The sequence below is a fragment of the Pseudorasbora parva genome, chromosome 6 (assembly GCF_024679245.1).
Source record: "Pseudorasbora parva isolate DD20220531a chromosome 6, ASM2467924v1, whole genome shotgun sequence".
Taxonomy (NCBI): domain Eukaryota; kingdom Metazoa; phylum Chordata; class Actinopteri; order Cypriniformes; family Gobionidae; genus Pseudorasbora; species Pseudorasbora parva.
In genome coordinates this window covers 19,986,935-20,014,520 of record NC_090177.1, presented here as the reverse complement: position 1 = coordinate 20,014,520, position 27,586 = coordinate 19,986,935, and the positions used below count along the sequence as shown (strand labels likewise).

At 37.4% G+C, this 27,586-nt stretch overlaps 1 protein-coding gene across 3 annotated transcripts in view; it reads right to left on the bottom strand.

Annotated features, from left to right (window-relative positions):
* Positions 1 to 332: 332 nt before the first annotated feature.
* Positions 333 to 27,586, bottom strand: part of atf7a (activating transcription factor 7a) — a 42,915-nt gene continuing 15,661 nt past the window's right edge. For 2 of the 3 annotated variants that reach the window (XM_067446062.1, XM_067446063.1), the window contains exons 3-13: positions 16,816 to 16,912; positions 15,208 to 15,338; positions 14,841 to 15,005; positions 11,048 to 11,205; positions 9,823 to 9,916; positions 8,984 to 9,073; positions 7,400 to 7,519; positions 6,671 to 6,820; positions 4,531 to 4,719; positions 3,472 to 3,577; positions 333 to 3,388 (exon numbers count right to left, since the gene is read on the bottom strand). In XM_067446062.1, coding sequence (XP_067302163.1) covers positions 3,153 to 3,388; positions 3,472 to 3,577; positions 4,531 to 4,719; positions 6,671 to 6,820; positions 7,400 to 7,519; positions 8,984 to 9,073; positions 9,823 to 9,916; positions 11,048 to 11,205; positions 14,841 to 15,005; positions 15,208 to 15,338; positions 16,816 to 16,912 — 1,536 coding nt within the window. In that variant the 3' untranslated portion in view covers positions 333 to 3,152. The remainder of the gene's footprint in view (positions 3,389 to 3,471; positions 3,578 to 4,530; positions 4,720 to 6,670; positions 6,821 to 7,399; positions 7,520 to 8,983; positions 9,074 to 9,822; positions 9,917 to 11,047; positions 11,206 to 14,840; positions 15,006 to 15,207; positions 15,339 to 16,815; positions 16,913 to 27,586) is intronic. The other variant, XM_067446061.1, reaches the window with a different exon arrangement.

Genomic DNA, 27,586 nt, shown 5'->3' with positions numbered 1-27,586 from the left:
ATCTCCATCAACTACAAGATGCTATCCTATCAATATGGGCCAACATTTATAAAGAATGCTTTCAGCACCTTGTTGAATCAATGCCACGTAGAATAAAGGCAGATCTGAAGGCGAAAAGGGGTCAAAAAGTATTAGTATGGTGTTCCTTAGAATATGTATACAGTATTATATATATATATATATATATATATATATATATATATATATATATATATATATATATATAATCAAATAGTTTATAAAATTCGAACACAAATTATTACATTGAAAAACATGTTAAGCACATACAATCTTTTGTGGTGCCTGAATAAGACTAAAGACATTTGTTTTTGTTTTTTGTTTAATCAAAACTGCAGCACTGTGTTCAGAGTTTCACTTCAACATGCATGAAAAATAGTAAATATATATGGTACACATATGTACATTACAAGGACAATTTCAAAAATTATCAGTCCAACTTGGAGTGAGGCTATTTTCCATAAAATACATATTCTTAAAACATCCTTTAATCTTTTGCCTATGATCCTCCTATATTCTAAAGGACTTTGTTTTGTTCAGTCTATTTCAGGGAAACTGCATTCAATTTCAATAAGCATTAAATAATTCCATAATAAATTATTTGTGCATTATGTTGGAATTATGAATTAAGTCCATCAAGACAGAAATCTGATCTAACTTTAAAGTGATTAAAGTGAGGGGGGGAATCAGACAGGAGTCGGCTCAAGGCATTCTTATTAATCTTTACAAATAAAAAATAACTACAAATATTTGAGTACAAACTGTTAGAAGAACAAAAAGATATTGAGAAAAAAAAAAGTCTACAAACGAATTTCTACATTTCTGTCTTACAACACTCAAAAAAAAAAGATTTATTATAGGCATTTCTAGTCCTGGCAGCGTACAATAAAGAAAAAAATCTTAGAAAAAGTGCCAGTGAAGCAAAAAAATTCTCCATTCTGCTCATTTCAGGTCAACAATCCTCTATATGGGTTCTGCTGTATTACTACAGCACATGATATAACACAAAAGCAAAGGTCAACACTTAAACCAGGAGGCATTCGTGAGATATCGGTCAAGTGGTAAGTTTGATATGTTGTTTGAAAGAAAATCTGACAATCTCTGAGACACCAAACAGAAAAATAATCCAAAATGTTTTAGTGCATTCTGACAGGCCTATATACATTTCGGACTGATATTGTGTTAATGCGGCATTACGAGCTGCAAATAATGACAGAAAATCAAGGAGAATTCAAGTTACATATACTGAGGAACAACAGTACATCTTAGTCCCTTGTTTATATGCTGCCTTAATTTTAAAAGTGTCTGATAATGTGTAAAAAAGACAAGACCATGTGTTTGGATAAACATCTTGGTACAGGTAAAACCATTCAAACAGTAGATTTGCATGCTCTTTGTTCCCTGCAGCCTTCTAGTTAGATGTAATAGCACCCTATTATATCCAGGTGGCAGTATAGAATATGCATAAAATTCAGGGCAGTGCTCTCTGACTGTTTAAAAACTATTAAAGGCATTATTGTTAATTTATTGACCCAGGACTGATGATACAGATAAAGCTTTTAACATCTCCTGACAGATGCCTGAATACAATAGCGACATGGAGTGAGGTTAACCTATAAAGAGGCACTCGTGTGATTCATAAGGCAGAATCCTTGTCTCTTTAAAGTTTTATCGGGGACTGTGTATGTTTTATGGGTGGAGAAGCGAGCAGAGAAACAAATAGTGTTACAAAGCATCGGGAGGGAGGCACTAGAACGAGAGGGTATAGAGGCACTAGGGCTGCATTACTGTAAAAAACGTACGGAAATTTCCACCACACAATAAAATGTCAGAATTATGACAAAATGTTGCATTTTTAATCACAAGTTCTACTTTTTGTCATAGGTATGACTTCTCTCATAATTCAAACTTGTCATAATTGCGACTTTTTATCTTATTATTAAGAGTTTTTAATTGTAATTATGACTTTTATGCCATAAATCTGACTTTTTATTCACATAATTGACCTTTTATCTGATTAGTATTCGTTTGTCATATTTTTTTCTTTTTAATGTAGCAGAAATGGGATTCAATAAACAGCAGCAGGATTTATCTCATGAGTTAATAAAGTTATATAATAATAATAAAAAAAGAACAAGACAGGGCAAAAATTAGGAGCCTTAACTAATTATGGCCAACGTAACTCAATCTAGTTGAATTTAGAACATTATGATCACAGTGAAAGAAACTGGCTAACTTTGGAAAGGCGTTCATTCGATTTCTCAAGACACTGGACTATGCGCAAGGGTCCTGATTACAATGAATCTTACATCATAACCTCGGCCAGTAAGCTATTTGCGGTTTCTGAGTTTGTCGTACACAAGAAAACAAAGATAGGGCAACGACAACTATGAGGTTCTGTAGCCCAAACTGAATGCAATGTGCCAATACAATACAGTTTATATATAGCAAAAAGGTTACATGCTAACAAGGCAGTCTTAGTGTATCAGTCCTTCACAAACTGCTATTTTCCGTTGTGCATCACTGTACACCCACACAAGAAGCTCACATGCACACGTTGATTATAAACGTATATAACAGGTTAAAAATGAGGTAAGATGAGCAAGGGTCAGATGAGCGTGGTGGCCACCTGAAAACTAAAAAAAACAACAACTCTAAAACAGCAAGGTAAAAGATCGTACAGAACGTTAAAGCATCATGTTTCTCTCAAACACACACACACACATACTAATACATATATATAAGAATATATAAAGTATTGCATCGTCACAAATTTGAGACGCAGCCTGCATGTGTGTGAATTAATGTGCAATACAGCACATGTACACATACACCGAACGCACCGTCACAATTCAGGCAATGTCTTTATTGCAGCGTGTGTATGTGCATATGTCTATGGGGATACGTTTAATGACAGGAAGTGCTTTGCAGTCCTACAGCCAGTGGAGGAGCAGGAGGAAGTTGAAGGAAGGAGCAGGAGTTAAAGAGGATGCAAAGGAGAACACGGTTTGGAGTCCAGCCCCCATAGTCTATGGCATAGTGAACAACAATCTCCTTCCGTCCCTCTCTATGTGTACAGATCTGCCCCTCTCCCGGGATGTGGAGAGTCCCAGGCAGACTGTTAGCTGCTCTCATCATCTGTTGGACAGGTGGGACTGTGTGGTCATGATGACATGCGATGGCCCACCGCTCTCCCCTCGCTGGCTGCCCATCCCTGCCAGCACCGACATGGCCACCGCCTCAGCCGCAGCACGGGAGCTCAGGCCATTGGGTCCAACTGTGGACGAGGGGCTGTGGGCCAGAGAGCTGTGCTGAATGACAGGTGCCGGGGACCCCGTGGGCTCAGACGTCTCTTTCATGTGTTCCTCTCCTGAGAGGCAAAAAAAAATGAAGGTTATATCATGCAGATGCAAGTTAAAAAAAGAACCTCAACAAAAAGAAAGCTCCACTCACCCAAGTAGGCGGCTTTCTTCTGGAGGTTGGTGACGGGGCAGTCTTTATGAGCTAACAGCAACTGCTTTAGATGAGCAACTTCGTTTCGCAGATGAGACACCTCATTCTTGTAAACATGCAAATAAGCGAAAACAAAGTGTGAACATCACACTTGGACGCAAACTTGCAAACACATTTGTATCTGGTCAATTTTAAAGTGCATACAACAATGCCAAACCATCAATGTACACAACAAAAGCAATGAAAAACAAATAATAAAAAACAAAAAAGTAACGGCAGTCATGAGAAAACAATAAAAAATATTAATAAATATTTACATTGTTATTATTATTAATCATCATTATTGATAGTTAATTTTAAATAATTATAATAAATATAATAAAATAAAACGCATACATGCACATATAAATAAAAAGAATTTATTCTTATAAAAAATACATATTATTTGTTATAATATTGTTATTATTATTATTTTATTATCGCAATAGCAAAATAATAATTGTACAAAAATAAATAAAAATAGGATAGGATATGTTTGGAATGAGATACTAGCAATTGTGCAGTATATGCTAAGATATAAAAGAAATTGAAAAATATTTTTAAAAAATGCATGTTAAGCAGTATTATCTCATAACGTTTTTACATTAAGTGAGATAGTTATCTGGGAAATACTTTTTTGTGCAATTTTGTGCAAACAAAATGTATCTTTTAACTCTAACTTTATCTTAACTTTTGCCATTTAAAGAGATAACGAAACATCACAGTTGACATCGTTTTAAGTTCAGTCTTGACTCTTTAAATAGAAGTTATGGATGAACGCATTGCATTGTGGGATACGGTATCCCACACAGTATACTCTGGTTGCATACATCTTGTATAAGAAAATGTAGGCGCTGCATGCATTGCACACAGAAATTTGCATACTGTCAAATTTAGAAGAACATAAAGGAACTACTACTAACACATTTCTCAAGTTGCGATGTAAATAGGCGATATTTCGGTGCTCACACACATTTTAGATCAAATTACAAGTCAAAGAATTTTTTCATGCACACTAACCGAAAGCGAGACGTTGATGGATGTGAGCTCCTCAGCTTTCTTCTCCAAAGAGTTGACCCACAGCTTGCGTTTCTGTCTGCAACGAGAAGCTGCTGCTCGGTTCCGCTCAAGGAAGCGCTGCCTCCTCTCATCAGGGTCGTCATCAGTAGTCCTCCGCCTGCGACCCCCGGTGGGCTGAGCGGGTGACACCTGAACACAGCAGGGCAGAGTAAACCGAGATGTTTACTGCTTAATGCCACAGCAAAGTGAAAGATGCTCCCTGACAAACATGACGCTCTGCTTTCAAACGCTCCCATGCATATTTGTGTAAGCACTGTGTTTTCCCTTTTCCACTGACACGGTTAAAGTGTGGGTTTCCGGCCTGTGTTAGTTCTCAAACTATTTCGCGCATTTCCATTGCAGAAAAGGGGGTTCGTGGCCAGAAAGATCGGTTCAACTCTAATTTGCTGGTCTCAAATGGTGCCGAGGAGAAATACTGAAATAAAGAGAAATACTGACGCTGTCTATGGCAGTCTCGCTGTACTACATTGCTCTTTCTATCTAAATATATAAAACTGAGTGCACGAGAGAGACTCAGTGCGTGAGAGAGCGAGTGCATAAACAGTTTGAGTTTCAATATATCTCCAAAAAGGATAGATCAGAGGACCAGGATTTTAGGCGAGCTGCCGGTGTGCTAAAATCACTACTGGTACAGTGAACCGCAAAACAGAAGTACCGCAATGTCTGCGCAAACAGCGGGACGCACACTGTTTGACTTCAGACTGGATATAGTCAGGTAAACAACACCATTCATTCCTCAAGTCTGTGGAAACTCATGTCCAGGATGTGACAGGTTCCAGTTTGCCTGGCCAAAAACAGGCTCTGGCTCCAAAACATGAACCATTCTGGTGGAAAAGGGGTATGTGACGGAGCATAAAAAGATTCTGTTTTTACAGTGTTGATTGCATGGTTTATGCCTATAACTTTACTCGGTTTCGGTATATAACCTTTTAAAAAAATTTAATAAAATATATTTTTTTAAGTTTGACAACCATATTAAAATACCAGACTGAATCTGAAATTTCAAACGAGTGGCATAGTGATAACCATAGCAGCTTGCATTGTTGTGATAGCTAGACGACTGGGTCAGAGGATCTCCAAAACTGCAGCTCTTGTGGGGTGTTCCTGGTCTGCAGTGGTCAGTATCTATCAAAATTGGTCCAAGGAAGGAACAGTGGTGAACCGGTGATAGGGTCAGGGGAGGCCAAGACTCATTGATGCACATAAGGAGCGAAGGCTGGTCTGTTGTCCGATTAAACAGACAAGCTACTGTAGCTCAAATTGCTCAAGAAGTTAATGCTGGTTCTGATAGAAAGGTATCAGAATACATAGTGCATTGCATTTTTTTACGTATGGGGCTGCATTGCCTCAGACCAGTCAGGGTGCCCATGCTGACCCCTGTTCACCGCCAAAAGTGCCAACAGTGAGCATCACAACTGGACCACAGAGCAATGATAGAAGGTGGCCTGGTGGCCAACAACGAGTTTAAGGTGTTGACTTGGCCTCCATATTCCCCAGTTCTCAATCCAATCGAGCATCTGTGGGATGCGCTGAACAAACAAGTCCGATACATAGAAGCCCAACCTCTCAACTTACAGGACTTAAAGGATCTGCTGCTAACAACTTGGTGCCAGATACCACAGCACACCTTCAGGGGTCTAATGGAGTCTATGCCTTCGATAGGTCAGGGCTGTTTTGGCAGCAAAAGAGGGACCAACGCAATATTAGGAAGGTCGTCATAATGTTATACCTAATCGGTGTAGCTCTATCTCTTATTCTGTTACCTGTAATGTGTATCTTTGTTTTTCATTTTATTACTAACTTTTCATTTGATATTTAAAATTCTATATTTACTTAACTGAACAATAATTGAAGGCTGCATGCTGATGTTTTAATGTATTTACTTAGATTTTATAATTAATTTATTTATTTTTCAAATAGTTAAATAAATAAACAAATAAAATAGTTACAAAAGTTTTTGCTACAGTACTGTAACTGATAACAGAAATGTGAAATGTTGCGAAATGTTGGTACTATGTCAACACAAGTATATATAATGCTTGCAGTTCTGACAATTCGAGTGTGAAAACGTGCTACATACCTGCGGCTGAGCAGGGGATGGGGCGTCTGGATGCTGGACCAGCAGCTGGCTTTGCTCCACCCTCTGAGGAACCATTGCACTAGACCCCATCGCCATACCAAGACAACCCTGAGCTGCGGCCGACTGCTGAGATAATGCCGCCTTCAACCTCTGAGAATAACAACAAACACAGCATGGTAATGTGGCACAAGATGGCATTCTGTCTAATTATAGACAGCTGTTACAGCCGCAACACAATTTAATTCCTCTTTCATGTGGAATGCTAAAAGAAGTCATTTCATAAAACCGAACCATAAATCATCAAGCACTAAGGAGGGAAATCATGTGACAGAAGGGAAATAAACGTGTGAACTTCTGCATTTTATTTCTAGGGGTCAGGATGTTCATGTACATTTTTTCAAATCTTAAGTGAACGTCCCATAATAAATGTGGCTGGTGGATGCTAAATCAGCCTAATTATACAGACCGACTAGTCTTCAAACCACCCACCAACTAGTCTGTTATGAAAATGTGTATTTTTTGCATATCCCTGGATAACAAGTGTACTTGAAATACAGACTGTTACTGGCAGAGCTGATTTGTGTTTGTTTGTTGTGAAAAATGTCACCCATGTGACGTGCTGGATAAAGACTTTCAACATAGGAACACTAAGAGAAAGCTATGCATCCGAGCGTTTTGCATAAACATCCACAGGCTGGCATAGAAATAAATAAAAGTTTGCCATCTCACCATCTTCGCCTCAGTGTGGGGGTTATAACCCGAGGGTGAAGACGAACCGCTGCTGCTGCCCCCTAGTGGCGGGCCGGGAATTCCTGGAATGTTAGGCACCATACACAAGGGCCTCGCCAGCTACACCATAGAGCCAAATGCAAAAACTTATTAGGCAAATTATAAATGACTCCAAAGATCACAAAATAATACCTCACAGAAACATGTGGATCATTTTTTAGCTACAAGTGACACTGCTAAAAAAGGGAGTTGCTTGATAGATTGACCAAAAAAGAATTACACACTTGGCCTTTAAAATTTAAATCATAGCAAAGTCCCTTTAAGGCAAGTCAATTCAGTTGGTGTCCAGCTTGGTAACAGTATACATTCCAATAATATATTAGTAATCTTAAAGTTTGCAACTTAAATTATGCTAAAAGAAAGCATTTTACGGACATGATTATCTTGCAAATGACCCCTCTCATAATATAAAGGCAGCTAACATTTTAAGACTGAAAAAAAAAAGAGTATAATTTAATAAACATATTATAACCATGATTTATGTAATCTAATAGATACACTTTTGTTTAAAAATGAAATAATATTGTTATTGTACTAAAGTCAAAATAAAGTCAAAATTATCTGGAAAATATTGACATTACTTCAAAAGATTTCAAAATAAAATTCTATAATTGATTTATTAAATGAAGTGCTTTTAACAATAAAGAAAAAGTATAAATGAATATAGCACTTTTGTTACTGTGAAATTTGTCTGTTGTTGTTTTTGTATTATTTATTATAGTATTACAGTACTTAATATTTTTATTTAGCTATTATTTTAAAATTGTATTTTAGGTTAGGTTTTAGTCAATTGTAACATGCTTTGTCATTTTTATTAGTTTTTGTTTTGTTTAACATTTCTATTTAGCTTTAGTTCATTTTTATTTCAGTTTTAGTCATTTTAGTACTTATTTTATTTATTTTCTTAATTCTATTGAAATTTTTATTTATTTATTTATTTTAATTTCAATTAACAAAACCATGTTTTAATAGTTTTAGGCCGTTTCTCAATATGTGATCTTAAGCGATCTTGCATCCTCGTGTTCTCGTACTACATCATCATCAACCATCGAAGTTCAATTCCATTACTTAAGATGCATGAAATACCCGGATGTGTTCGAATTGACGACGTTCGGAAGCATACGTGTGCGAAAATTACTTGTTCTCACTTAAAGAGATTCCCGCTGCAAGCTTGCAACTACGAGATGTCTCGTGAACATTTGTCGTTTCATTTTGCTTAATTTTAATAAAGTGATAAAGACCTGGAGAAAGCAGTATTTTAATAGGCATATTAAAAATAATCTTTACACTGACAAAGCATAAGTAACATTAAACATACATGCTAATTTTTACAAATGTATGCGATAAAATAAAACGATACAGATTATGTGCAAATTAGGTCTATAATAATATGAAATCAATGTTTTAATATTTTATGAGGTTTGTTTGTGATGTTATGTTGTATTAATAGTGCATTGGCTGCTACTTATAATATGCTGGGACGGTCAGTTGAGCAACAAGATCACAGCACATCTCAATTCTCACAAGGATGCGTTCTGTGTCCTCGCGTCCTTCCGAGTACGATCTTTCAAAGTAGCCTGGCAAGACCGGTCTCCACGAGAACGCAAGTCCGTTCTTGGAATTGAGAAACAGCCTTAGTTTCAATTAACAATAACAACACTGAATTTTGCACAGACCCCCCCCAAGACCATTTTGCAGACCCCAGTTTAAAAAAAAAGGTTCGTTCACAACAATGACGATAAGATATAGCTTCAAAAACATTTCTCAGGGTAAAAGAATAGCCACACTAGTCGACAGCACAACTTTAGCGATAATGGCACAGAGAAACAATATCATTGGTATCACTTTCAGAACATCTCCCCCCCCCCCCCCCCCAAAGCTGATAAACCAATAAAAACTGACAGCCAATCTGAATTCATCCTCCTTTTAATAGCACAAGCATTTAAATTGGTAGAAAACAGAACTGCTTATTATAACAATGATATTGTGCATTGGTGTGGATGCTAATATAGTAACAGTTATCTTTACAGTTATCGTTCTTGGTGTGAACGGGCCTTTACTGTCTATCACATTCTTTTTCCTTTGAGTTGTCCGTCTCCTTATACCAGGGGTGTCCAATCCTGCTCCTGGAGGGCCACTGTCCTCCAGAGTTTAGCTCAGAACCCAATTAAACACACCTGAACCAGCTAATCAAGGCCTTACTTGGCATACTAGAAACTTCAAGGCAGGTGTGTTGAGTAAACTCTGCAGGACACTGGCCTTCCAGGACCGAAGTTGGACACCTGTTTCTGATTACAGTATGAGTTCAAATGAATTATAGTAAATCAGGGGACTCCATACTTGTAAATACACTTCAAACTTACAGATATTACTGAGGGCATCTGCATAGGACCTGGAAGCACAGGAACTGTTTGACCATTGGGAAGCATCATCATTGGGTACGGCACTGTGGGAGACCTGAAAGAGAAGTGAGAAATTTCCAACTTGCACAAACAGCAACACCAAAACAACGCACAAACTTAAGTTCTGCTCTTTTTTTCTTTCTTTCCTATTTTGATGCAATGCCAGCTTCTATGGATATGTTAATGGCGAGTGCAAGGCTTAGTTATTAAAAAATAAAAATAAAGATTCTAAAGATAAAACTTTAAGATTCATTAAAAACTAAGACTTGGCTAAAAACCTTTTCAGAAGTATCAATAGAATAAAATAAATTCCTCAAATGGCTAGAGGTATTACAGTCCTGCAAAATGTGCTTAATAGACAGTGGATTCTGACAAGATGAACACTTTGAGGAATTTTCTAGTACAAATGTATGAGCAAGTCTCGATGCCTATCTGGCATCATGTGTACATGACTTGATCCCATTGATTATTAAAAGGGAATGTATGTTTTGTCCCAACATCATGATTTATCTTACAGACTTTGTTTTTTAAGCACTGATCCTATTCTGATTGCCATTTATATGATGAAAACTGATTAAAATCTTCACAGTTGTAGAACTTCAATGCCAATAGCATTTACTTCAGCAGTGAAAACTGAACTTTGGTCAGTTTTGCCACTTGGCTGATTTGCCACTTGATTTCCAGATTTAGATATATCTGGGTATATTGGGGTATGTTGTTGGAACATTACAAAAATTGCTGGTTCATAATCATTCTTATGAGTTTTTGATTTTTGGTTTCTTGCTAAATCTAGATAGATTTAGGTTTTTTTTAGATCCCATGGAAGAACTCTACAAACCTTCTTCTGTTCCAAAATATTTAAACCCACTTTCAGATTCTCCAGATGGGTTTTAACGAGTAGACTAAAAGGATGGATGTAACTTGGTTCTCTTTCACATAATACTGAATGCTGACTTAAAACTGCTGAAAAGGCTGGATTTTCCTTAGTTTGATTTCATATTGACCAAACATTCTTGGGACGTCAAGTACGGCAGCTTAAATTAGCCAGCTGCCCACATTTTCCTAAGAATTGCTACCACACCAACTTAAAGCAGCCCACTGAGTCAAATAGAAATGAATCATAGATAATAAAGCTGACGGCCCAAAGTAACGACTTTGCATTAATATGCTGTGGCTATTCTCTTACCCCAGTGTGCGATTGGACGGTGGGGTATGTGTGATGACAGAGGTAGGGGAGGGCATGGTGGGGTGCAGGCTGTCATAACCCAAGTGCAGCGGGAGAGAGCCAGGACGCACTATGGCAGGGGTGGGAGCCGAACTGACGGCAGGCTTCGGAGGAGAATCCTGTAAGATAGATAATCGGCCAGCTAAGCACAAACATCTCATAGCATTTAATTCAAAAGCAACACTGTTTACTTCCAAAATAGATGTCATCCAGTCACGATTGTTTGTTTAGTGATGCAACACATCTAGCAAATACATAATTTAGCGAAAATTAGGGATGCAACAATACATTTAGTCTACGGTTCAATACATACCTTGGTTTTTAACCACGGCTTTCGGTTCTTTTAGGGTTTTTTTTGCTATTTTATTCTTAGGCAATAGGAACAGAAAGAGGTTAAGAAGAATGTTTTATTGTAATACTCTTTCTTTATTTGACTTGAAAAACCTTACTTAAACTTAACTTTACTTTAAAAAAACTTGTACACATTCCAGGTGTATTGCATAATATAAAATAAATACATATATACAGATTTACAGTGGCAGCTCAGAGATGTACACCAGCATTTAAGTATGAAATTGAATAAATAAATGTGGGCTAAAATTAAAACTAAATAGTCTTCAATATGCAATACACATTGATTGAAAGCTACTGTATATGTGATGTGATCTACGAAAACCCATCACCTGGTGAAATTTTACTTTTTACAGTTTTTGATACCATATGGAATCTGGGGTCAAGTCCTTTTCAAATGGTGAACATCCTGACCAGTTATCTGGTTATCTGAAGTCGGGTGGTCACTATGATTTTTAGGAACGGAATTTTGAGAAAAACAGGTTTAAATAACTAACTCGTTTTTTGCATAGACATGAAAATGCACTATAGAAACTTAAATGGCTGTTCAAGAAGGCTTTGGAATATAGACCTCAGGTTTGTCTCGTTTTAAAGAAGACACTTGGCAGATTATTGTAGAAGTCAAATTATGAAAATAACAGAAAAAGTTACACAAGTTTAGGTTTATGAAAATGTAAAAATATATATTTTATCATATTTTATAATATGTATTTTAAAAAACATGCTTTACTCTAAAACCACAAGACAATCAAAGCCAGAAATATGAAAAAGTTGAGTTTCAAGTTGAAGGTTGATATATCAAAAAATTAGCTATCAGTGAGATTTTGTTTGGGCGCAGTAACAAACTTTTTTACTAGATGACACCCAAGCTCTACTGACCATATAAGAGCGCCTCCATTTCCATATTAGCCTGGATGCCAGCCGAACTTAGCCCCGCCCACAACATTTTTAGGTCGGGCAATTCGGTCTGGCATCGCTCCATAGAGGAGTAATTATCTCCGAACAGAAACTGTTCGGACCAATGAAATCATCAGGGCGGGCTTTAGACGATGACGGACAGATGATAAACAGTAACGTAATCATGCACGTCATCAAAGGAGCTTGGATTATATTTACTCGAATCCTAAACAGAAAGCTTGTTTGTATATGCATTCACCTTCATAATTTCTCTCAAAGATGATGATCATGTTGGGTAAGTACTCTGTGTATCAATAAATTCTTTTATTTTTTTACAACACCGGCAAAGATCGTTTATTCTAGCGCGTGTGCAAACAGGGTTGCCAAGTTTTTACAATAAAATCCGCCAACTACTAGCCCTAAGCAATAGCTTCTCTGGGGGTTCTCCGGGGGGAAAATGGTATTTGGGGGGTAAAATGTGTGTTATTTTGGCAAGGTTGCCTGCTAAAATTCGCACTCATGGGTCTATATATCACATAATAATCGCTTCAACCCGAGGACATAAAAAACAACCGCGAAAAAAAAACGCGGACAGTGCAGTGCAGTGCAGTTGAGCTCTGTCTGTTGACATTTGACAATGCGTCGCTTCGTTGCTCTGATTGGTTTGCTCCATTGGGCTGTGATTGTGAGGCGTGTTTCAAACGAACCAGTAAAGACATCAATTGGAGAGACCTACAAAGGTCTGTCCATTTAATTTCAGACTCATTTTCTGACTAGAATTGAGTATGACCACGTCAGGCTATTTCCATATGGTTTGAGTGATCTAAATAATTTATTTCCATAACTGTCATACATTTTATGAAGTACACATCCTATTTAGAAGTAGTATAGGCAGTTTGGCAGTATTTTTTATTAAACCTCTAATAAATATAAAAAGAACAGGTGCATTATAGCTCACTGCTGCATTACAAATGGCAATTCTATATTTTTCCTTTATACTTAAAACATTTTCCAGAACTTTGTATCTTGAAATATTGACTGGATATTATATTTTGAACTCTTGGCATGAAAACTGAACTTTGATCACCCCTTGTATGTTTAGATCGCATCGCAGTGCACTAGTGTAATGTATAAGAATAGCAAGCACAGCGCACCTGCAGCATAGCTAAACTAACTCTTCTTCAGTAACTTCTCAATCATCTGATCCTTCATCTTTGGATGTGAAATAATCCATTACATGATTGTTTAGGGCACTGACATCACCAGGATTAAGCAGATTGAGGCGAACGAGACCATAAAAGCGATCAGTTACTTCAGACTGTGTTGTTCTCTTGTGCTCCGAGTCCGCCATCTCACGATACCGTATTAAATAAAAAACTTTGCGTGCCGTAGTTTACATATGACTGACGGGAAATGTACTTTGATACACCTTTATTGTTCATGTAATGGGTTTTATTTTGATGGGTGAACTGTCTTTGTGGTGTTAAAAGAGTGAAAACTATGGCCGTTTTTTTTTTTTTTTTGCACCTCAGCCGCTGGACGTGTGAAAACATTAGAGAAAGACGCAGTCTTTTCAGCTTGCCGCTATGAATTGCTTTTTTCTGCACTAAACAAGTGAATTTTGCCAAGATATTTTGATAAGATGTTATTGAATAATAATTGAATGAAAAGAAACCCAATTTTGACAAAATATTGACTTTCAACCTATTCTTTGACCTAGCTGAAAACGTTCCAACGCAACATCCGACTGGTGTTCCATGGATGCACAACATATACTTTATTTAAGAGCAGTGAGTGATTTCTCTCTTTTTTTTAGTTGTTTAATTAACATAATTTTAGAGGTGAACTGTCCCTTTAAGGACAAGTGTTCACAATCATTTGGCTGCGCTGCTAAGACCTGCTCGCATCTCATATACAGACACATCCGATTTAACTTTCACTTTCGACATAAACGACTGTGTGTGTATTTGACAGTATTAGAATAGTACGACTACTTAGTCCCGTAATCACGTGTGTTTGACAGGCGCACACGCTAAGTGCATGTAAAATGTGAATTAAATGCTTAACCGGCAAGGCTTTAAAACGCGGCTAAACACCCCCTAACTTTATCAGCGCGTAGACTCACAGGCACACTCAAAAAGAGGCAAAATGAACTGAGAGAAATATTTCAAACAAAGAGAAATAGAAATATTTAATTGAATGCAAAACCCGAAGAAAAAAATTCACAAGCAGAAATGCAATTCACAAGCATGTATTGAACGTACCGAACGGTTCAATATTATATTGAGAATTGTGACATCCCTAGTGAAAATTTATAATTATGGTTCCTACAACTCAGCTGCCACTTGAATGCCAAATCTGTGCTAGCATACATTACTATTAACTACTTCTATTTTTTTTCTTTTTTTATATATACTATGTATTCTCAGACCACCATGCTTAAATCTGAACTTTTGGGCTTTGCTATATCTGCTCTAGCACAGCTTGGTTTGCATAAAGCATGTACCTGTCCTCTGCCTATGGGCTCTCTGCTGCTATCCGACATGCTGGAGAAGGAGTCAGGGCTGCCAGGCGGAGAGGAGTCCACCTCCACGGGGTCCTCCTCCTTCACCTTAACGTCTGAAGGCGTCTGCAAGCTCATGTCTAGTGCTCCAGAATTAGGAGCGGGCAACTACGTGGAAAAAAGAAAGAGAGATGAAGAATGTGACAGACAGACAGACAGAGGGCTAGACGAGACGGTGTTACACATGAGAACTGATAGGGAACTCCACAGTCCATAAATCTGAGTTTTGGCAGCAGGCAGCCAGAGCTCCTCATGTTTGGAGCACGTCTAACTGTATGACTGAGTCCCTCCACCCAGTCCCGCAGCTTACCGGGTTCTTGGCCTTCTTGTCCTCATCTTCATGGCCTTTAGGGAACTCCTGCTCGAACGAGCTGGCCAGCTCGTTGAAAAGGCCCACCTCTTCACAGTTTTTCAGGAAACGAGTGGGAGTCGGCGTCTGGTCTGGGATATAGAGTGAGAAACCGAGAGATCTCATTGTTTCCTTATGCAAGATGGCCTCAAGAACAATATACACTCTGCTGTGCAGAAAAATGGCAGTACACCAAATCTGCTTACGATTTAATATGATAAATCTGGGAGAGTTCAAGGGTGTTATTACATTTGTGTTTTTCCCAAAGGTTTAACATGACAAAAAAAAAACAAAAAAAAAACATTGTGAATTCCTCCCCCACTTAAAATTACTAGCTTAAGGGGACTTAGCTTTACTCCATAGCTATAAAGTAATCAAATTGCATCATTAAATACTATTTATTTTGTCAGTGCCACTGAAACCAGCATTCCTGGATACTATTTCCCACTAAAGTAGCAACACACAAAAACATGGGTGTAAATATGGGGATGGATGGTAGGAACATGAACCTACAAAGACAAATTAATAAATCACTATCAACATTTTTTTTTAAATATAATCATGCATAATGTATCAGCGTACGTTATAATGAGATTCTGTCAGTTTCACTGTACAGGCATATTCTTTATACACTTTTTTTTCTTTTCATACTTAAACTTTAGATTTATTAGGTTTATTGTGGCTTATTTTACTGTCAGGAGTACACAGAATAAACAAACATGATATGGTCAAATACAAATATACTTCAATAAATGGTGGCACGCAAATCTAGTTATAAAACTAACCATTTAGTTAATCTTTTAAAATGTAATCAAATGAAAATGTATAATTCCTCTTTAGTTTTGGCAAGTTTACAGTTTAAATTGTATGAAATCTTACTATATATCTAATAAAAATAAAGTTTTAATAAACTGTATTACTATTATCATTATTGTTACTACTTTAAGAAGTACGTTGTACTGTGCAATAGTACAATTCTAACACCAATTAATACATTTCGTCCATCATTTTATTATGAAAAGTTAGGCTGAACTTTTATTTTGGTGGGTTGTAAAGAAGACCTTTGAGTTTCTGTGTGTTTTAATACATTGTATTATTATTATAAATAATATTATTATCATCACATGAAAAAGTTTACTCTACTGTGCAATAGTAATATATTTATAATTTCTTCAAGTTAAACCAAACTTGTATTTTGACGGGTCGTCGTGAAGACCATTGAGTTTCTGTGTGTACATGATATGACAATAGTTTTACCAAACGTAATGATGAAATGAACTTGAAGTTAACAGAGCAGTTCCTGTGTTCATGTCCTCATATATTGAGACGGTAGACGCTGTAAACACCACGAGCATCACTCATGCTTCAGTATGTATAGTAGTAGACGAAAGGTCGCTCATTCAGACAGAGACATGCAGACTTCAAATTTAAAACCATTCTTTTTTAACTTTTTTTATTCATAGACCCTAGTTCATATTGCAATTTGATTCATTATACTTCATTTAATTATATAAAATAATTTTAAGTGTGTTTTATATCATACTATCATATTGTCCGGGTGCAAAGTACCTGCAATGATGACCGAGTCCGTTCTGGCGGGTCCAAACTTCAGCGTCATTTCATGTTTGTGTTTGTGGACAGCCAGGTGGTCCTCATTAGTAAACCTCTACAGAGGGACACAGATGAACAGATGGATTACGGGACAAATCTGGTCAGGAAAAGAGAGAGGAGCATTTCATGGCCTTAGGGCAGAGACACATTTCCAAAGGAAGAAGAGGGAGTGGCATTGACAAGATCTGTCTTTCGAAACAGATAATGTAGGCCAGAGAGGACTTCATAATGATCGTTTTTCACCAAACCCGTGCCCTACTCACCGTCTCTGAGGTATTGGATGTAACTATACAGTGTCAGTGTCAAAGACTTACAGTAGAAGTGGATTTCTGTTTCACAGCTGACCTTTGTACCCTACATAGCCTCCAGACCTACGACGCTTACATTTCTTTAAGCTTCCTTTCAGAAGTGCAGCTAAAGCATTACACAGTAAGTATTGAACTTCCACATTTGCCACACAATAAAAATGTATTTCCGAACAGTACAAAAATAAATTGTGCAAATGACGAAAGTGCTGATGCTAAGGTGGAGTTGTGCCTAAGCCATGATGTTATGCATGATGGACACAACACCTCATGGGCTGAGAAAACTACACAGATGTATTCAATGAACATTTATGACCAGCAATCATGCATTCTCCAATGTGCTTTTATATTTACCTTTGAAACAAAACAGCTGTTATGGTGTTAAAACCATGCGCTTCACAGCTAGTGAATATTTAAAGGGGGGGTGAAACACTCAGTTTCAGTCAGAGTCATGTCAATCTTGAGTACCTATAGAGTAGCATTGCATCCTGCATATCTCCGAAAAGTCTTTATTTTTTTAATAATTATATAAGAAAGATGCGCTGTTCCGAGTCTTTCCGAAAAAAGCCGAGCGGGTGGGGGCGTATCGTGTGAGCGGAGCTAAATAATGACGTGTGCACGCTGCTGCTATTGTGTTGAGTCGAGTGCGTCGTAAAGCTGTGTCATCCCTAACAGCGGGAAAAAAACTTTATTCAAAATAAAAATATGGCTTTTAATCAGATACAGCCATACATCTATGATCCGGAATCAGACCCAGAGGCTGCAGTTGAACAGGAGCAGCAGCAAAAACGACTAGAGCAGGACGTCTCTATGTGGTACAAGTTATACACTAACTATATAATATGCTTAGCGGCTTGTGTTATTTACATATTTATACTTGAATTATATCGTCGTATTTTTGTCTTTGAAGGTGTACATGTGGGAAGTGCAGTTGTGCACGTGTGTTTGTGTGTTTACGCGTGGTTTGTGTAGACAATTGTAACGTTATTAAGCGGACTGGTTTTGCACGGCAGGCTAAGTTAGTGTTTACATAGAAAGACACGGAATAGTAGCGCATTTGAATGAAGAAGCGCGCTTATTTAGTTCAACATATTTCCCCACTCTTTGTGTATTGTTGTTTGGAGTGCTTTTACAATACACAAACATAAAGTTACACATATAGTGGCCAGCTAAACAAATGTACACGCACTACACATCGCATGCTCCATTGATCAATTTCTATATATAGTAATATGTATAGTAACTATACGTGATCATGTTTGGGCTACTTGATGAGCATAGGCAAAAACACAGACATTTGAAGCAGTCTAACTCATCGCCCGCGGTTCTAACGTTGGGACCTTTATCGTTGGGACTGCTCCATCATTCAGCATTAGGCGATTGGAAAATCCGGCGTCAAGCTGGGCCTTGTTTATGAAACAGTCGGCACCGAAATGCAGCGAACAGATATAAACATTCGCGCAACTCAGTTGCTGATCCGGAAAAGCAAATTCCATCCACTGTTGCCTTACCGCGGGGTTTTTGGGGAATCTGTGCAGGACTGTCTTGGTCTGGCAACCAAAAACGCACTTTTTGATGTCATTATTAATTGTGCACATCACCTGTGCAGCAGCAGCCTACGAGCCAGCGCTTTGATGGGCGTAGCCTGTCACTTTCACTCTCTCCCTCTCTATCTCACGCTCTTCCGGTAGAATTGTCCGTAAGGCCCATACAAGGAAATTCCGCCCCCATTAACGTCAAAGGGGACGCATGATCGCAAAAAACTTGCCGAAACGTATGACTAACCGGAAGTAGTATTTTTGACAAAGAAATACTCCCATCAAACGCCCCCCCCCCCCCCCCCCCCCCCTTTAAGAAACCATTTTCACAAGTATTAAAGATGCTTTTTTTGGAATATAATGAATTAAAATGCTATGATCTAACAGATAGCAATGAAATAGGTGTGCTAAGTAGGAATAGGAATCTAATGATCTAAAGAAATGTAAAAATTCTGGTTCTAAATTTAAAACAATTCTTGAAAAAGAATTAGATAACTTTTCTTAGTTTTTATAGAAGCAGCATGTTTTCATATTGTCTACTACATATTAAATTATCAGTATTAATAATATATGAACAACAGGAGTAAGTACAGCATATGATTTTACACAGTCAAATGTAACCTGAATCTTTTTTATTTACTAAAAAGTATCAGCTCATACAAATCTTTCATTTGGGAATCATACTTTGTATGAGTTTTTGTATGTTTGACAATAAAAAAAAGAACCAGGTCAAAAAAAGTCATTTGTTCAGGAAACTGACTACACTATACATGTTATGTTTTTGACTGAAAATAGTTATTTGCTGACATAATGTAATCTGCAAAAACTGTACTCTGATCTCTAATCTTGTTTCACAAAAAATAATCGATTCAAAAGAGTCATTTATACAATAATCAATCTACACTGTTTGACACTGTAGCTGTGTCTCATTTCAGAAGGCTGCGTCCTCCGGTGTTCACATTCGAAGGCTGCATGTGTCATAAGGCTGTCTCATTTCAAAAAAGTGAGTAGGACACTCGAATGCGACCTCTGAATGCACCCTTCTTTTACAGGAATTCGGAGTGTGCATCCTCTTTGCTGCTGCAAAAACTTACAATTCTTTGTGTCGCCATTAAAGGGGGGGTGAAATGCTGTTTAATGCATACTGAGCTTTTTACACTGTTAAAGACTTGGATTCCCATCCTAAACATAGACAAAGTTTCAAAAACTAATGTTGGACGTTTGATGGAGTATTTCTGTGTCAAAAATACTCCTTTCGGTTTCTCACAAGTTTCGGAGAGTTTTTTTTGAGTATGGGTCGGCTTGACTTCGACAAAGCGGAATGTCCTTGTTTGGGCCGTACGGGCTCTTCTCCCGGGAGGGTGCACGCGCGCGCGACTAGAGTGAGAGAGGAAATGCACGCCCATAAACACTGCTCTCAAGGTGCAGATCCACTCGTCCGTGAACACTTCTGTCGCACCGCGCTCCACTTTATTCCTATGGGCAGAAATGACAGGAAGCTTCATAACATCAACCTTCAGTCGTGTCGCAAAAGTGGATCTCCACAGTCACTGCTGTCACAGGACTTCACGAAATCAACAGTAACCAAAGAAGTGTGTTTTTGAGGGAGCGGTCCCAACGATAAAGGTTCACGGTCCTGCTTTGGAAGCAGGCGGTGAGTAAAACTGCTTCAAATGTCTGTGTTGTTGGCTATCGTCGCGTAAGTAAACATCAGTAAACAACACGATCGTGTATATAACGTTAGTTAATTTATCAATGGAGCATGCGATCTATGGTGTGTATTTAAATACATTTGTTTAGCTGACAGCTATAGGTGTCAGTTTGTTTATTGTAAAACCACCCAAGCATAAACCTAACGTTCTCGCAAAGCGTGCTTCTTCATTCAAATGCGCTAACGTTACTCCATTGTTGTTCTATGTATAACGTTACACTAGTCTGACGTGCAAAACCGTTTTGCTTGCTACTGTTAATGTTTAGTCGAATACAATAGTCCATAAACCGAATCATGTCCTCATACACCACGAGTAAACCCACACAAATGTTGACAGGCCACTAAATACAGTACATACCACAGAGACCGACGTCCTGCTGTTGTTGCTTGTCCTGTTCAATTTATTTCAGCCTCCGAATCTGATTCTGGATCATATATGTATTAGTTGAATCTGATGCCATGTTTTATTCAGGGTAGCGTTTTCTTCTCCAAGCTTGAGGACGTCACCGCTTTGTCCGGGCTCTTCATTCTTTAGCTCCGCCCACACGATACGCCTCCAGGCGCTCGTTTTTTTCGGAAAGACTCAGTACAGCCTATATTTCTTTTATAAATATAATAAAACTAAAGACTTTTTGAAGATATGAATCTAAAGTAGATGCAATACTACTCTATAGGTACTCAAGATTGACATGAGATTGACTGAAACTGATTGTTTCACCCCCCCTTTAACAACCATCATATTTTTTTTTAATATTATTTGAAAAAATGGCACCACCGCCAGATATACATGCAAGCGTAGATGTGGTGTTTAAATGTAAGTAGTTTCAAGCTTTAGTTTTTAAGCTGTATAACCTCAAACAAAAGTTGTTGTAAACATGATTACAAGTGTTTTGTGCTTTTTAAATGTTTAGAACAATACATTGCTTTCAAGGCAAGAAACATTTCATAGTCATTAATTTCATTCATATAACTGGCGTGATAGCGCAACAAGGCTGAACTTGTAATCATAGCAACGTGATACTTCCTGATACTTCATTTAATTCTGATTGAGGACACTCCATATACTGCATCCTTCACAGGACGTGTCCTCCGGAGGACGGAGCCTTCGAAATTGACATGAGACACAGCTTGTGTGATCCGCATGTTTCCGTTCCTGTAAAAATAACTGATTTAAAAGGAGTGATTTGTTTAGGAATCAGACTAAACTAGTTGTTATGTTTTTGATTCAATAAAAATATCTTGCTTAGTATTCGGACTACACTGTCTAAAATGCATGCTTTTGATGACTAAAAACAGTCATTTGTTGAAGGAATTTGGACTACACGTTTTGTGTTGTTTTTTTGTTGCATTCATTAAAAAGAACCAGCTCATAAGAGTTGGAATTGGTCTACACTGATTAAACGTGATTCAGTTCAGGTATTATTTTTAAAAATAAAACGGTTTGCAGAAATGAACAGTTGTTTAAAGAAGCGCTTCCACTACTGGATCCTTGCGGCCTTTTCCAAAACCACTCATATAGAGGTGGAGCCTCTAGGATTAGCTTTTCCTCTTTCTGAGTGGATTTCATGACTCAAGCCATGTTCACTGGGCTTCACAGTCTTCTTCAGACTATTTCTGGCTCAATGTCACAGTTACAGTTCAGCCATGACAGCGCAAAGTGGAAACACAGTCAAGTGTCAGAAGCTTATTTTTAGATGTGCCAGCATCACCAATACAACAACTGCATGGCTCGTAGCTACTTCTCCCTCAACTTAAATGAGTGAATGGCAAGGACAACACATGATGACAACACAAGGACAACAGCTTTACTAAAACAAAGAAAGAAACTAATTAACACAGACCAACAAGAAATGCAGCTAGATTGCTTTGCCTTGCAGTGGACTTTCTATACTTCCTCTTTTGTAGCAATTGTGAAATGTAACAATTAGTGCTATTCTAATAATGCGAGAAAAAGAACATGCAATTAACAGACCACTAATCGTTTCTTTCGATTTACAGTGCCTTGCGAAAATATTCGGCCCCATATCATAAAAACATAATGATATGAAACTTTTTTGGGAAGAATCAACAACAAGTGGGACACAGTCATGAAGTGGAACGGAATATATTGAATATTTCAAACTTTTTTAACAAATCAAAAACTGAAAAATTATTCGGCCCCCTTTACTTTCAGTGCAGCAAACTCTCTCCAGAAGTTCAGTGAGGATCTCTGAATGATTCAATGTTGACCTAAATGACTAATGATGATAAATAGAATCCACCTGTGTGTAATCAAGTCTCCATATAAATGCACCTGCACTGTGATAGTCTCAGTGGTCTGTTTAAAGCGCAGAGAGCATCATGAAGAACAAGGAACACACCAGACAGGTCCGAGATACTGTTGTGGAGAAGTTTAAAGCCCGATTTGGATACAAAAAGATTTCCCAAGCTTTAAACATCCCAAGGAGCACTGTGCAAGTGATAATATTGAAATGGAAGGAGTACCTGACCACTGCAAATCTTCCAAGACCTGGCCGTCCCTCTAAATTTTCAGCTCATACAAGGAGAAGACTGATCAGAGACAGCCAAGAGGCCAATTTAAAACAACATTGGATAATGTTCTTTGTAAAAAATTAAATAGCCTACAGATGAAACCATTACATTTTCACAAGTTGATCAGTCAAGAGCAGTGTGATCGTTTGTCTTTTTGTAGTTTGAATAACAAAAAACTGCTGTCCCTTTAAGACCTAACGCACGCATGGATCCTAAACACTGTTCCTGTTACTCATTCTTCCTGAACTGTTTATGACTGTGTTTATGTTAATACTCTTCCAGTTGTGCACTGGGATTTTTTTTGAGTCTATTTGACCAATAATAAGCTGGAAAAAGAAACAAATGTGTGCACTTGTATGTCAGAGGTGGCTTTATAACGGTATGTGTGTGTGTGTGTGTGTGTGTGTGTGCGCTTCAGATGTCAGCGCAAAACCTGCGGTGATTAGTAGAATTATGTGCAATCCCACGTGAAATTCAGACTGATCACAAACACGCTGTCATGAGGAAAAATCAAGCAGAGCACACGTTCGCCGTGCTCAGAGGTTAACCCACTGATGTATTAGTGCTCATAGATGAGTTAACCGGGCTGAATAAGAATATGCGGGTGCAAGTCAACTCGCTGTCGGTCGGAGGGGAGAGGAGAGTGCAATACAAATCGAAATATCAATATTTTGGACAACAGCATTAGATTATAACTGTGGTAAAATTACTAGATTTTCACATCAAAATACATGTTTATATTAATGCAAACAATGTCACTTTAATTCAGCACGTCCAACACAGCAAAAAAAATAGACTCTGTGCGGAAACGACCGCTGCACTGCTGCAGATGCACCTCTCCTGGAACGCATTGCCTGGCCGCATCCGCTCTAACTAGTTAACATGGGTACGCACAGCATACGCACTTGCAAACGGACTGTGTGTGAAACAGGCATTACAAATCAGTATTAAAAAAAACATAGGTATAGCTGACATGACACACACACTTAGAAAAAAGGATTCTTGGGTCAATTTTAAAGAACTCTTTATGCCAAAAAGGTACTATAAGGAGAAAGGTCTTAAATGATTGCATAATACTTTCATGTTTAACAGGTTATTTTCATTTTCTCTGTTTACGAGTAATGTCATAAAATTACATTTTTAATTGTTTTAGATAAAAAAAACTAAATTGATTAAAGCTACACCATATAATTTTTTTTCGTCAGCTAGAGGGCACCTATTCAAAACAAAGGTGTGGTTTGATGATCCCAAGTTAGAGCTCAGAATCTTGGGACATGTGCTCTTCACCTCACAGCCAGTAGAAAATAATCGGGATAGGACTCAGAAATCATGTTCATGGATGTGATTATTAACATTATTGTAGTATATAGCAGAACAGGACCGAATGTTGAGGGAGCTGAGCAAGGCCACTGGAGGAATTGTAACGCAAACAAACAGCTTGTGAGTGGCGCAACTTTTATTATGACGGGACACAGTCGCGGGCGCCATTTCCGCTTTTCCCGTCATTAGTATGAGGTAACGCAGCTCTGGTTATCATATCAGATACATTTAAGTGTGTTTAAACTGATGTTATGACGTTACCCTGGGCGTTCGCTCAGCGGCTGCTGTGGCACTTCTTCACACTGCTAACAGTAAAGCGCCTCTGCAGAATAAAACCGGAAACCGAGGGTAACGCAGCTATGACACAATTGACAGGTCCCTCCCTCAGATGTCCAGACTCCTTGGTAAAAGTAGCAATTTTATCAAAATTTAAAAATAGTTGGAAACATTTGGGATATTGTAAGAACTCAACTGAACAAAATATATAACACTGGCCTAGTGGTTTTTTTTTAATATATTTTACTGCAAAAATACTACATAGTGCACCTTTAAAGCTAAATCCATAAACTTATCCGATGATAGGAACCCCTAAAAGGTTCTATACACTGATTTATATAAATGACTGAATTGCTAATGACTTTATAATAAGTGAAGCAACCACGCCCACATATTCTACTGAATAGGAAATCATCTGATTTTAGTAAGAAAACATTACCTAACAAGTCAGTGTTTTTATATAAAGTCTTCCTGTACATTCTTACATCGCAAACGTCCAAAACATGTAAATGGTTATTTATTGTAAGATGGGAATTTTTGCTGCTTATTACAAGTGTGATTAAGTTATGTTGGTCTTACAGTAGCAAATCAATGGATTCAAATCAATGGATGGATGAGACACCTTAACATATGTACAGCAAATGTCAAATCACTCTTTTTGAAATTTGAATACAGATTTATTTATTGTTTTGTTAAAAGAAAATATCAATATGGCCATTCAAACACTTTACCACCTGCTGGCAGTTTAGAGCACTATGAGCAATCCAGTCATAGATCAGTGGTTCTATATTTGAAGACAAGTGCCAGACAGAACCCTTTAAGGTTCTATATAGAATCTTTTTTCTTGTCTTCGTGTTAAGCAATGCATGTTACTTGTCATCTACTATAGATACTAAAGTCTAGTTTAGTACCAAGTTCTACCAGCAGGAAATGATTATCTATGCAACAAAAATGTTATTTTTGTTGGCCTTAGGGTAAGTACACATGCTCCTACACGTTGAGCTTTTTCCCATTAGTATACAATGCCTATCAAAAATTTGGCAATGCAAAAATAAATAAATAATGTAATGTAATGGTCAAATAAAACATTTTTGTTTGAACAAAGTCTCTTCTGCTTACCAGGGCTACATTAATTTGATAAAAAATACAGTAAAAACAGTAATGTTAGATATTATTACAGTTCAAAATAACTGTTTTCAATTTTAATATATGTTCATTTATTCCTTTGATGTCAAAGCTGTATTTTCAGCATCATTACTCCAGTCTTTATTGGTCCTTCAGAAATCATTCTAATATGCTGATTTGGTGCTCAAGATACATTTCTTATTATTATCAATGTTGAAAACAGTAGTTATTTAGCATCTTACACTCAGGGCCATTTTTTGGGATCTCCGCCTGGATTTGGCCTACCCAAATTGAAAAGCTTCCCATTCACACATACAGTGGTCTAGGTTCAAAATGTTGGTGTCATTTTACAGGAAACCCTTTGAAGTTACATAAAACACTGCTAAAAGTGATAAACATGTAAGAATATGTTGTCTAAGCTGTAATAACCCCCCCAAAAAAAGTAGGCGCTTTTTGATTTTTTCCCCCCATAAATTCATTTTTGAAAGTGTGTAACTCAGGCCCTGTGTGCTCTAGGAACCTGCAGACAGTTTGGGCTGTTTCCACTAAATTACAGAAAATAGTGGAAAAAAGAATTTTGTCTGTGTCATGTTGTATGCCAGATTTACTCATATGGGTCTGAAGGGATGACCCCCTTTTTTACCCCCTTTTTAGTGTAAATACATTACTTTGTGTAAAACAAATCCCAAAGTGATGCATATCTCCAGAAAGTAGAAACTCTAAGCTTTCAAATGGTACCAAATATGACATCATAGCTCCTCCACAGACATTTCAAATGGAAAGTAAATACATGACAATGTCATTTCCGACCCTGTACCGGGTCCTCGGAGTTTAAGTAGTTAGACATTTACATTGATATGATAAATGTTTTGCGATTTTGGTCAATTTAATGCTGCTTTCTTTTTACTAAGAAGTATTATTTCTTAAAATAAAAAATAAAAATATAATATTATTAAAATATTAAACCAACTGACGATCAAGCACTAGCTAAAGGGTAGCCTATTTCACATTTTAAAAAATTAATATTAATATGACTACGATACAGAAGAAATTAGTCTGAAATAACAGACATTACAATCAAAATACATTAAAAAGCACTTTGCACAATATATCTTTAAACAAGCACTATAGCATTGATAAACTAAAATCTCAGCTTCCTCCAGCGTCTTATTTTTCAGTAATAGGTTGACAAAACAGCGGAGTCACATGAAAATCTGGTTCACTGGGATGAAGCAAAACAATCTTAAACCCCTATAGACTTCAGTATGACGCAAACAGCGTTTGCTCGTCAACAATAGAACAATACCTCTAGTAGAGTAAATCCACACTCCCCTCATCCAGCTACACACCGGTGTTAACAAAGCCTGACAGATGTGCACAACCTGATCTCTTTTCAACCAATCTTCTTTATTTCCCTTTATGTGTCCTTCAGTTTTGGCTTACTTGGAGGGGAGTAGTTTTAAAAAAAGCTTTACGTTTACCTGACAACATGATACTGTCATTACTTTTTAAGAGCTAAGATGCTTCAATGTACACTACCATTCAAAAAAGTTTGGGTCAGTGGGTCAGTTCATGCTTTGAAATTAATTGATCCTTTTACTCATTTTTTACATTTTTACAACATTTAAAAAGTTACATTTGGTTTGATTCGTTGAGTGACAAAGATCTGGATTCGTAATTCAAAGAACCCTGATAACACTTTCAACATTGATGAGAAGAAGAAGAAGAAGAAGAAGAAGAAGAAGAAGAAGAAGAAGAAGGAAGAAGATGGAAGAAGACGAAGAAATGTTTCTTGATAACTGAATCAGCATATTATACTTATTTCTGAGGGTTCCTGCTGAAGACTGGAGTAATGTCTAAAATTCAGCTGCAATCATAGAAATAAATCACTTTTTTTAAACATTAAAATAGAAAACAGTTAT